The 13,197-nt window shown below is 41.6% G+C and overlaps 1 protein-coding gene across 1 annotated transcript; it reads left to right on the forward strand.

Annotated features, from left to right (window-relative positions):
• Positions 1–43: 43 nt before the first annotated feature.
• LOC5507371 lies at positions 44–12,285 on the forward strand. Its single transcript, XM_048729138.1, has 8 exons — positions 44–610; positions 6,394–7,146; positions 7,232–7,326; positions 8,413–8,572; positions 9,002–9,062; positions 10,023–10,315; positions 10,599–10,773; positions 11,613–12,285. The coding sequence occupies exons 2-8, from the start codon at positions 6,418–6,420 to the stop codon at positions 11,783–11,785; spliced, it is 1,686 nt and encodes a 561-aa protein (XP_048585095.1). The 5' UTR covers positions 44–610; positions 6,394–6,417; the 3' UTR covers positions 11,786–12,285.
• Positions 12,286–13,197: the final 912 nt, after the last annotated feature.

Consider the following 13,197-nt stretch of genomic DNA (forward strand, 5'->3'; position numbering starts at 1 on the left):
TAGAAAGGGGATTTTACCGTACTCACCGTACTGTCCTCACAAATAAATACTTTTTGTGAAGACACGAAAAGAGAAAAAAAACAGGTGGTATACCTTTTACATAACACACAAGATTCTAAACTAATGCCCAGAACCGAGAAAAAAATCATTCGTATATAACAACTTGCCAACTGACAACTCCGGTAAGTGCATAACCAATAATCGCAAAGCGTGTCTTTTTCGAGCTTATTGCGTCTGTTAATGTTGTTATTGAAGAGATGCTAGCTCCGAGCCATTTGTGAAAAACACAGACTTCATTAGATATTAAATTATTGCTCATTAGATAAAAAAAACTTGACAGGTTATTAGCACTTGTTTTCTACGTTTCCATAGTAAAGCAGCTGTTGAAAAGTTGTTTTTGTCCGCCCATCTTGCCTGTTTGGGTAATATTAGCTAGAAATTAAAGATAAAGTCACGAAAGACCAACCAATTTTCCAAACGCAGTGGATAGCGTTAATATTGGTTAGTTAAATCCAATTAGCAAGATCATGTGACCTTGAACACTTGATAAAACACGCTAAAAAGTGGAAAGGGAAACAGATCGCAGCGAGGGCGGACATGAAAGCCTACGGTAAGTGCGTGTTGATACCCATTAGATACAGTCGGGATTCGCATGACGTTTTCAAAAGAAGGAGACCTTTTCTTCACACACACCTGGTAAACATAGCTGACTATGCAAAAAAAAAAAGAAAACTACTTTTACGCAATACTTATTCACGCCCATTACATATATCTCTACAATAGAAAAGTAAAGTAGGCCGTTAGTCTTCTGCGTGGGCCACAAGAAGAAGCGCTAACAAAAAACATAAGATAAACAATCGAAACACTGTCGTGACTGTATCCTTTTTACTATGAAAGTGGAAAAAGAGTTTATCGGCAATTAATTGATTCCGTACAGTGGTAGCTGTAAATACGGCAACGTTACTCGAGCCCGTGTTTCTAACGACATTTGCCTTGGGCCAAGCGACACTATCCTTAGATGTGGGAATATTCTTGCTAGTATATATATGCGGGTTTTTGTGGTTCTTTACGTCTCGATCGTAAAACAATGCCGGCTCATTAGAGCAAGGTGTTGCCTGCAGAGCTAATTACTTATGCCAGAAGGGCGACGTTTTACTAGCTTGTTCTTGAAGGTTATCAAACTAATTTAAAGCGCTTGGTTAAAGGGTTCCTATTTGGTGGAGCGCGCCACCTCAAGACAAGTCATTCAGAAAGTTATTATGAGCTAATGTGCCAGAATTGCAGCGGCGTGTCTAGACGTTCGTAAAAAGGGATGACTTTGAAAAAAGACTAACAAAACATGAATTGATAGATCCTCCACTGAATTGTTGCTTTGAAGATTGATGATCTTCAAAGTTTGGCTAACTGAAGTGTAAAAACGATAGTATCCTGATTATTCAGAACGCCCAAAAACTAAAGTGGCCAAATTAGCGTTGCCTACCTGGCTTTGATAGTTTTTTTCCGACACGAAAACCCCGAAAACACGGAGTTCGAATAACCCGGCCGCCGTCTTGGATAATGCGCTCCGCAAGGGGGCCGTGTTATGCGGACTCCGTGTTTTGGGGGTTTTCGTGCCGGAAAAACTATCGAAGCCTACAGATAGGCTGAAAGTAGCGCCACATAGTGGCCAAGGTAGCGCCGCATATAAAAGCTTAGAAAGGTATAGTCTGCGTAGCAAGCGTTTCTGTGAGGTTTTAGCGGAAAGCGAGAGAAAGAAGAGTATGGTTAGGATGCTCGAAGAATCCGTCGTCCCCAGTCATACTTTTCTCTTGCTCTTTATTTCCGCTGAAACGCCACAGAAACGTTTGCTACGCAGGCCAAGAAATAGACAGCACGCTAGCTGACACAACGTATCAAGCACAAAATTTGAAGGTTCACAAGGAGTTCTCATACACATCTGACAAATACATTCCTCAGAATAGCCCCCCCACTCCTAGTCCGTCACTTGCAAAATTTTCGTCCGCATGTTTGATGTTTACGTTTGCAAAATTCGCACTTTTTGCGCGTATCGCGGAGCTCACATGTGCTTTTAGATAAGATTGAGTTATGGAATTATTCAACAAGAACACCATGTTTGCTGGGTGCCTGCGAACATACACATTTTATTAAATGTCAAACGTGGAAAACAAATACGATAAAATGAAGAAGCATTCTAGACTTATAATACTTAGTTATAAATTAAGTGCAAGTGCAGTTACACAATAGAAAATTAATCCCAGAAAAATACAACTTCAAAATCACACGCCCGATACGAAAAACTGGAATAAAACCCTGTAAAAAAAACGAGAACGTATTCCTCGATCGCATGCTTGAATTTATAGCCTCGAGGATTAAGCTATTACTCTAAAATGTCATGACGTTTGGATACACACTGGTACTTGGCGTCCAACAGGCAAGATGAGGAAATTATCATAAGATCATCTCTATCGTATGTATACTATATCTAGTGCTAACGTGGTTACGCAATCTTACAAACATAAAAATAGTTGTTTTTATTAAAACAAAAGATCACGTAATGTGATAACATATGCTCACAACCCTTAAGAAAACGCTTTCCAACTGCACGATGTTACGTTAGAGAGCATTTATTAGACTTCGTGGTAGCTAAGGTGGCTCGTTGGTAATTCTTTATTGCATTCTTTTTAATTTCCAAAAAATAACCGATTCTTTTTTTTTTAATTTGCGGAGAGACTAATTATACTAAGGCATGATGGGGATCATAGTGGCAAGTCTAAACTAACCATGCAAATGTTTTTTTGGCCCAATACTAAGTAATGTCTCTCCGCAAATTATATTGGAAAGTTCATGAAATACTGGTCTGCCCATATATTAAATAACTTTAAATAGGTTACCGATAAATAAAATAAAGCAGAAGCACATCAAATACGGATAATTAAATATTATCGCCCAAAAACATGAATGGAATCGGACGAGGTTTTAGACTACTAGGGGGGTAAATAGGTTCGCTGATCGGCGGATTCGGCCCCGAAATGCTCAGGGATTACGAATTTTGGAAATATGGCGGATCACGGATCTGTTGACAATTTGAGCGCGGACTTCGGATTTGACTGTTTGACGGTCGAATTTCGGATTTAAAATTAATTTCAATCGATGCTAATGTTTATTTTTCAAACCATCCGGATCTAGAAATATCTGCGGATCCACGGATTTGCCCCGAAAATGTCGCGGATCGGCGGATTTACATACCCCTATAAACCCCCCCCCCCCCCCCCCCCCCCACCCCACTAGACAGCTAGACGTCAATTTTATAACGAGTAAATCTAATAAACATATCAAGAAAATTTAGCCAAAAATTGTCGTTTTTGCCAAACGCGGTCACTTCCATATAATGATAATAATATATTCCTTATTTGGAACAACTGCATGATTCTTGTCATTTGTAAGGTTGTTGTACCGCAGGTGCTTCGTAAACTTTATGTCTTGTAATCAGAACAGAAAAACAGTGACTATGACCATCTTTTGTCTATGGAGAAAGTAAAGAAAAAATAAGAGTCCTCGGCACCAGATCCCCAAAACGACAACGTTTTCATCATATGATGCTATAAGGAATTACTAACGAGCCACCTTAAACTGAATCATGCTAAACAGCAACTCCTATGAATTAAATTTATGTGTTCGAATTCTTTCTGTAGAATAAAACGTTTTGTTTTGTCTCGTTTTCTGTCAGGAAGAAAAGGGACAGGTGAAGAGGCGGGAAAATACACGAGCGCACAATTACGCATGCGCATCGAAGTCTCCAATCAGCTCTGATCAGCTTGACTATCCCGCTAAGCCTTTTCGATTAACGTAATTATGTATATACCCTTTGTTTGGCGTCGATTTTAAAGTGATCTATTTTTCTAAATTCAAAAACATAAGAACAAAATAACGAATAAAAGATTGACGTGCAGTATATAATGTTCTTATGTTAGCAAAGTGTGACGCTAGCGCGAAGTTTAAAGGACCATTTTGAAACGTCTTGGCTCGGATAAAAGCCGTTTGTGTGCCACTACTATCAAAATCAACCTGTGCAGATTAACAACGCAAACCTAATTCTCGCGCATATTGCCTTGGTGCAATTATTGCGCGAACCCTAATTAACATCCAAAGAACATTGGCGACAAGTGTCCTAGAGGGAAGCATGAATTGTGTGGCTAGGCTGTCCATTTATGAAGGTGAGCGTTCTCGACTTTCTACCCATTGCTTTTGTTCAATAAAGGCACGTGTGCTGTTTTCATTTAAATGGATACTTTTAAAATTTTAAGGAAAAAGCTCAGGAATGTAAAAGAACATGCCTCTGAGAAGGAGAAAATGTCAAGTGAAAACGCAGCATTTAAAGTTTTAATTTTGGTCTTTGATGGTACGCCTTAAAATTGAGGCTTCAACAAGCTTATTTTCTCTATTCCTTGTCGAATAGAATGGGAAAGGGTTATGGTAGAATCAGACTAGCAACACTCTAATCAATTTTTTTTTCGTTTTACTGTTTCGTATTATCTAGAACTGGAAAAATCGGCATCGTAGAAGGACGGTTCTACCAGTAACATGCACTTCTTCCCTTACACCCTAGATCAAGCGATAGTCCGTGTTGATGTGTGAACTATTCCATAAGGCTTTGTCACACGTTTTTTTCAACTTTTCTTTTGCAAAATGATCAACTAAAGTCGCACGTGCTTTATGTGACACCCCCAACTCAACCTGTATTTATTTTCTTAAATTCGCATGAAAGGCTTATGAGAGACAGTACCCTGGGTACAAGAGCCTCCAGACTTCTTTCGTCCAGTGACGCTCAGCCAAAAAGCCGAAGACGAGCGAAAAAAAGCGCTTCTTTAGGCAAGTTTAATTTGTTTATTGGCTCTATAAGACGAAGAAAGAGCGATCCGTAGAACGTTTGTTTATTATTCTTTACCAGCAAACGTTACAATAAGAATAAAATAAGAAGCCGCCTGCGTAAGGCAGCTTGAAAAGCTAGAGAATGTAAAGATATTATTGATAGAGTACTACAAAAATTCAAATCAACAAACGCAAGGAAGTGTAGGCAATTGAGAGAGTAAAGTTGGAAAAGCCTCGGAAAGTCACCGTTCGCGCCCCGATGCGGGCGGGCTAGCTCCATCTTCAACTTCGCCTTAGGTACAAACTGTAAGATCCCTGCAGCTCAAGCCCTAAAACAATAAGAGGAGTCAAGGGCCGTTGTCAAAACTAGCGTTGAAATCCATGGTACTTGAGTGTAAGCAAACCAACTATACGCGATGGAACGGCTGAACTTTCAACCTTTGCAAAACAACCGGTTTTTTTAGCTAATCCCAAATATGGTTTTGGTTACTTTGACAATCTCGTTTACCAATCAGCTGTAGAATACAAAATTTGTATTTCTGGAACTGAAAAAAGCTACTCGCCCGCCCAGAGCCTCCTTGCACCAATCGCCACGGCATTTTTGCTGAGGGTCACTGGGCGAGAGAAGTCCAGAGGCTCAGGTACCCAGGGTAGAGAGACAGGTTCCAAATAAATGTGCATGCGAACAGTGCATTCAGTAAGCCGCATAGGATCAATAAGCAGGTAGGTTCTTGGAAAGCATTTGTAAGCATCCCGCTGTGTGCGAGGCAAGCCTTTTGGTCTGTAAAATTCGAGCAATAAGCACGCTGCATTTTTTTCGATCAAGCCATTCCTTGAGAACTCCAACCTGAACAAAAGCCTGGCTAGTGTCTGATAACTCTCTATGCCTAAGGCTGCGAATAGTCAAGGCAGGGGGCTGTCTATTCTGTACTTTCAGTCATGAGACTTTTCTTATTTACGTATTATAAAGCCTTAAAAAAATAACCGAGTTAACGAAAATTACTTTTTCGCTGGCGACATATTCTAACATGTAATGCGAGTATGGCTGTGACGGTGTGTTACCATGTCTATTTCGAGCGCTTTTGATTCTGAGGAGACCTTCCGGAGGATAAAAGCCTTGGAAATGAAGTGTGAAGGTGTTTTTTTTAATAAAACTGATTTTTTTAAGGTAAAGATGGATATTTTTGTTAAAACGGGAGCAGAATCGTGAACAGCAGGATAGACAGGCTATATAGTATCAAACTGCTATCAATTTTTCTGCTATCATTATCTTTGCCAACCCTCAGGTGATTATGCGGGGGTTTTAGATGAACCAAGTTAATTAAAATTTATTTCTGATCGAGCAGCTGTTAATAATGTTTATATGTTTTCTTTGCTTTGTTTTAGAGTGTGCAATGCAGCACGTTTGAATCGTTGAGCGCACACCTGTTTTTATGCACGGGTGACATGTGACGTAATCTGTGCATTTTAAGGGTACAGACAGGAAAAAATCTAGATCTATTAAATTTATTATTTTCTGCTCAGTTTGATGAACCTAAATACCAGCTGATGCTCCCAAGTACCATGGTGACCATTAAATGGCTTGTGATGATCATAGTCCTTAACGTTTGCTTTGGACAAGACATCAACGTACTGGAAGTCAGTTTGCTTGATGATGCAGATCCTGATGCTGAACCAACTGTAGCTTCCAGCACGTCTGAACCAACAAGCAGTGCAGCCATAACACCATTCAATATCACGTTTGGGCCCGCGAAACTTTCCGAGGGACAAAACGGGATGGGTGGTAACCCAGCCGCTTGCAGGAAAAGATGCCCAAGTGTGTTGAATATTGGGTGGTTAGACAGGCCACCACTTATCTATAACGGAAACAACGCGTCTGAACCCAGAGATGACGCCTCAGTGAAAGTAGTGGGAATTTTTCCCCGCATCCTTCAGGGCGCGATCAACATTTGTTGCTCACGCGCGCGAATGTGTGGCCAGAGAATTGCACTCAACTTCTCACGATCCGCTCGAAATGCACTTGAACTCGATCGCGGATTGATAGACATGAGCTACGACTTCATATTGCCGGTAGATATTAGCGATGGAGAGACAAATTACGGAAGCTATCCGTACATCCACGTACTGAGCTCGCCGGGTCTGATGCTCATCTGCCACAAGCAGAGACGTATTGAGAGGAGTCGAGTGCAAGTGCTAAAAATCCTCCAGAATACTTGGCCCGTTGTCGTTGTCACGTTCCTTCTGACGGCTTGTGCCGGGATCACCATCTGGGCACTGGTATGACATCATCTCATTTGCACCATTATTGCAACGCTCAGCAGTAGTACTGTTCGCTAAGTGAGGCTCGTGTTTTCTTTTGTAGGACTCGACATGGAATCCACTTGAGTTCCCACCCACCTTTGTGCGAGGTGTCCTTGAAGGATGCTGGTGGGCCTTTGTTACCATGACTACCGTTGGGTAAGTTCTGCACGTTACATTCCTGAAGTTCCATATGAAGAAAACGTGGTCGTTTTAGGGGTCTGGTACCGTGCAATTTAAGTGTCTTTTTAGAGGCTTCTCCGTTGCCTAAAGATGGTCACAGTGACTGTTTTTCTCTTTTGAATGCAATTCATAAAGTTTGCGAAGCACCTGCGGTACGAGAGCCTTAAAAATGACAAGAATCATGCAGGTTTTTCAAATAAGGACTATATTAGTTTCCTTATTGAAGTTACCGCGTCTGGAAAAACGACAAGTTTTGGCTGAATTTTCTTGATATGCGATTCAATCTGAGATTCTATTTTGCGTCTCATCACAGCCGCTTGTTTTAGCGTCACACTTGATGATTCGTCCCTTACTTGTAGATATGGTGGTCGTGTGCCTGAGTCTCAACTCGAACACGTCTTTGACTTCTTTTGGATCACGTGCTTATCATGTGTTATACACGTTATCAATCGTCCGTTCTCTTGGCCGTACGCCCAAGTATCACCTCGCTCGCGTGTTGGGCTTCATCTGGATCACGTGTTATACAAATGATTACTCCTCCATCGTTCCTTATTTAAGATACGGAGCGGCGTCTGTGCGCTTATGTCTCACATGTTAACCGCATGTTTGGCATTATCACGTGCGTGCTTGTCACATGTTGTACACGTGATACCTTGTCACGCGGAAAATCGTCTTTGACGTGTTTGACGTCATCTGGATCACGTGCTTATCATGTGATATACACGTGATCACTCGATCTTTCTTATTGTAGATACGGTGACCGTGCACCTAAGTCTCACCTTGATGGCGTGTTTGACGTCACCTGGATCACGTGCTTATCATGTGATATACACGTGATCACTCGATACGGTGACCGTGCACCTAAGTCTCACCTTGGCCGCGTTTTTGACGTCACCTGGATCACGTGCTTATCTTGTGATATACACGTGATCACTCGATCTTTCTCATCGTAAATACGGTGACCGTGCGTCTAAGCCGCACCTGGGCCGAGTGTTTGGCGTCGTCTGGATCACGTGATTGTCATGTGTTGTACACGTGATCACTCGATTTTTCTTATTGTAGATACGGTGACCGTGCGCCTAAGTCTCACCTTGGCCGCGTGTTTGGCGTCATCTGGATCACTGTTGGATTGGTCATCTGCTCCTTTTTGACGGCTACTCTCACCAGTGCCCTCACGTCCATCTCCGTCAGGTCCTCTGGGAATGAGCTACTTGGAAGAAAGGTGAGCTTTCATCCCACTACAAACTAAGCATCGCTCGCTTTGTGCCATTTGAACATATAAGATCAGCATGCTATTTCTTCGCAAGCACGCAGTTATTACCTTCTGGAACTTTTGAGGGCATAAACATCAACCATAACCGTCAATCATAATATTCTCCTCACATACACACACATATTATCCTTATACTACCTATCATACTATCCACAGACAAAAGAAGTACATAAGAAGTCTAAGGAGGGGGGGGGGGGGGGTGAAAACCAGACAGCCGCACTCCATTGGAAAAGAATCAAGGCTAATCCTAATTACAAAGCATTTATTTTTTAGTCTAATATAGGAGGTTTCCATCCATTCATCCCATATTAGGATGTGTCAACCGTCAAACTCTAAACTATCAGCCGCTAAACATACTCGTTATCTTATACTTTGTAGATAGGCGTGGTTAACAATGCCGGCCATGCTGAAGCCGTATCCCATGGTGCGGTCCCGTTTGGTAAGCTAAGCTTACATCGCTATAAAACAATGATTGTTATGGAGAACGAGAGCTTCGTTGATAAAAGGCAATATTAATAACAAATAATGGTGATGACAGTAATACAAGGAATGTTGATAATGATATGGTTGTTGGTTGTCATCATAAAATTGATGGTGGTTGGTACGTGATGGTTATGATGGCACATGTGATGGTTATGATGGCACATGTGATGGTTATGATGGCACATGTGATGGTTATGATGGCACATGTGATACTTATGATGGTACATGTGATACTTATGATGGCACACGTGATACTTATGATGGCACTTGTGATGGTTATGATGGCACATGTGATGGTTATGATGGCACATGTGATACTTATGATGGCACACGTGATACTTATGATGGCACACGTGATACTTATGATGGCACATGTGATGGTTATGATGGCACACGTGATACTTATGATGGCACATTTGATGGGTATGATGGCCCATGTGATGGTTATGATGGCACATGTGGTGGTTATGATGGCACATGTGATGGTTATGATGGCACATGTGATGGTTATGATGGCACATGTGATGGTTGTGATGGCACATGTGATACTTATGATGGCACACTTGATGGTTATGATGGCATGGCGACGCTTATCATACTCATGATGACGACACTTATCATACTCATGATGACGACACTGGCCATACTCATGATGACGACACTGATCATACTCATAATGACGACACTGATCATACTCATGATGACGACACTGATCATACTTATGATGACGACGACACTGATCATACTCATGATGACGACACTGGTAATACTCATGATGACGACACTGATCATACTCATGATGACGACACTGGTGATACTAATGATGACGAAACTGATCATATTCATAACGACGACACTGATTATGCCCATGATGACGACACTGAAAAATTATCTTAATAAATTCGTCGCTACTCAGAATTTGCAAGCATGGAAGAAGCGTACCATGCCCTCGTGGACCATCATGTTGTGGACATGGTCTTGTTTGAGATTCATGCCGGCGAGCACTTCATGTCCAGCCCGAACAGATACGACAACACGGAGCTTCTCAAGGTGATCAAGTGGAGCCAATCTATCGGATTCGCGCACTACAAGTACGGCGGCAAGTACGGCATTGCACACTGGGATTTAAGAGGGTGTTTGGGCATGCTAATGCGATACCGGCGACAAGATATAACGGTCATTGTTGACAGTCTCTCGATCAAGGACAAGGTGCGTTATAGAATTATCTCGAAACCTACTGTCGGTGCTTTTACCAGGCTTAGATTTTATCTGTCTGCTTTTCTGCAAAGCCCTGAAAAGGTCTGCAAAGGTCGAAAAGGCAATTTCAAGGGAATTTCAAAGTTGAGAACAATCATTGTATTTTAGAGACTTTCTCTCAGCCTTTGCAAAATTTTTTAGCTTTTAACATAAAAGTAATGTATGACAGCTTGTTAAGTTTTTTCCGCTCATATTTTATAATGCTCATTTACGTCATTGTTCGTTATCATCTTAGCCCGACCACGGCATTGAATCGGAAAACCTACATGTGATCGATCCCAATTCGGAGAATGTTCGTAGCTTCCTGCTGCTTCTATCGCTGACTGTCGGTTTGATGTGCATGCTGGGCGTAGTGTATGAAATAATACGCAGATGGATCGCGCAGGACAAAAGCAAGGACAAATATTGCGGTAATGATATATCCTCTTCCTCTATCGATACCACAAAGTTGGTGTGGAAGGAGAGAGCTCTACTCAGGGGCCTGACAGTGAGTGTGTGTTTCCCAGGCTCGTACCAAGGACTTTTCCTGGGGGGGGAGGGGGGGAAATCCAGAAAATTTTCCGGGGGGCGGGATGTTGCGTTTGAGTTTATTGAAAAAATCTGACCAACACCAAAAGAACAAGAAGGGATCTTTTCATTCATTGCAGTATAGTTTATTATCAGATTTGGCTAAAAAAAGATTTATGACATACCAGATTGATCTAGAGTGCCTTGGTTTATCTAATTTCCCTATGCTTTATATTTTTGTCTACAAATAGCACGTCTATTGCGAACCGGAAGTGGACTTTCTGCCGGTGTGTGTTGGGGGGGGGGGGGGTTGAGAATGCACCCCCTGCACCCCCTGGATATGGGCCTGGTTTCCACATAGCTGCGATGGATATTCTCGTTTTAGGGATTTTATTTCATACTTACTACTCGTCTAACTAAATAAAGGGGAACATAGGCGAAATATAGGGTGGAGGGTGGGGTGGGAGGGGGGTTGACGCACTGCGGGCCCTTGATACCCAGTGAAAATCGATGTTAGAAAAGTGGATAAGCTTTAACACTCTAACTAGTTCTCTAACTAATACATGAAAATTCGATACCTTTTGCGTGAGCCCGAACAAAGAGTTAATAGACTCCTAAAACACCATAAAAGAATCGAACAAGGTAACTAAAGAGACGTACACTGCACACAAATCATAAACAGAAATAACAAGGGAAGCTGTTCTTCACTTATCCAAACTATCGTCTTTTTTTTTATCCCCAGTTAACAAACCGTCCATTTTTGACCTGATTGGGAAATTTCAGAAGCTCGAAAGCTCCATTCACGAGTTTAGAGAGGAACTCACCATCGCAACGTCACTTCCAGAACCCACGGTCGCACCATCGTACAGATGTGAGCTGCAAAGCTACCAGTGCGGGGGCAACAAAATGGCTTGAACATAAATTTTATTTTCTGGGTTTTAAACCCCAGATAATACAAGATATACGCTTTGAAAGAAGACAAGAGATCATATGTAGTTGAGACAATAATCTAATCACTTAGGTAATAGCCTCAAGCTAACTAACCCAGCAGCAAGCTGGTTAAGTAGTGTGCATTTGTTAGGAGAGTTTACCTCGCGTAGCTGGCGGTTAGGACGCTCCCCTGAACCACTCCTCCCCACCTCCACGCACCTCCCGCGAAAACAAACGTAGGTGATCGCTGTGTCGGCGAAAATCAATTACCCAGAAAACTGCTCCGAAATCCAACTAAGTCACAAGCGTCGCCGCTTCACCGAGAATACTTTGCTTTAAAAGGGTAGATAAGAGATAATACCATCTTGGAGTAGACTTGTTAGAGTACTTTAAAAAATAGTAAGTGCATGTTTTGTCGAGAATTTATTTTGTAGGTAAAACTTAAAAGTACTCAATAAAAGAGAGGATTCGGTTGAGTCGATTTAGCTACAAAGCGAACCACATTTTATTCGCGATGACTGGAACCTTCAAAAGAAATCAAAAATGGGAATTCGAGTTATAACACTTTCCAACGCTTATGAGAGGTCCGTCACACTTCCCCCGAGACTGCATTCGTACATGTCGGAACATCAGGCAGAGTTTACCTTCTTATATGTAAGTCGATCTACCGATAATATCGAGAGTACGAGTTATATATGGGTCATCAAGGTAAGCAATGGGTGAGAACGAGGCGGAACAAAGCCGCCGAAGGGGTAGGGGGCGGGGGAGAACTTATGCGAACAACGGAGAACCACGGTGAGCAAAAGGGGAGCAAAGGAAAGCAAGGAATATGGATTTGACCAAAACTGAGAACGGGGGTGGGCAAAGGGGAGAAAAGGATAGCAAGCAAGGAATATGGATTTGACCAAAAACTGAGAACGGTGGTGAGCAAAGGGGAGCAAAGGAAAGCAAGGAATATAGCCTTTATCGAACAACGGAGATAGTAATGTAGTAAAAACTATCTGATTCACTTTTTAATAAACTAGAATTTTCGTCTATCAAAACTTCTGTGTGAAAAAGTCTTCCTTAGATTTTGGGTGAATTCTATTTCTAAAAAACGCCATATTTTGCGATTCCGAAAGGAATCAGAATTAAATTTCAAATCTGGTAACATTTAGCGCTATCTTCATATTGTAAACAATAATAGCAACGAAACATAACAAAGCTGTCTGTAAAGCTATTTATTGGCAAATACTACGGGAAAAATCCTTGGGGTGTCAGATTTTTAACAAAGTGCATCAACTTTTTTTATTACAAGGTACAACACTTCAAATTGCATGATTTATGATTTTTGAACGCTATATTTAGGTTTGAGACCCCCACACTCGATGCTGTGTCAAGAAAAATATGAAATCTAG

This window comes from Nematostella vectensis, chromosome 6, assembly GCF_932526225.1.
Source record: "Nematostella vectensis chromosome 6, jaNemVect1.1, whole genome shotgun sequence".
NCBI classification, from domain to species: domain Eukaryota; kingdom Metazoa; phylum Cnidaria; class Anthozoa; order Actiniaria; family Edwardsiidae; genus Nematostella; species Nematostella vectensis.

What these genes read in the sequence shown, in the direction of transcription:
- LOC5507371 (XM_048729138.1), top strand. Translation starts at nt 6,418, where the DNA reads ATGCTCCCAAGTACCATGGTGACCATTAAATGGCTTGTGATGATCATA. An exon ending in ATGAGCTACTTGGAAGAAAG is followed by an intron (nt 8,573 to 9,001) that starts GTGAGCTTTCAT and finishes TATACTTTGTAG; the next exon opens with ATAGGCGTGGTTAACAATGC. An exon ending in CCATGGTGCGGTCCCGTTTG is followed by an intron (nt 9,063 to 10,022) that starts GTAAGCTAAGCT and finishes GTCGCTACTCAG; the next exon opens with AATTTGCAAGCATGGAAGAA.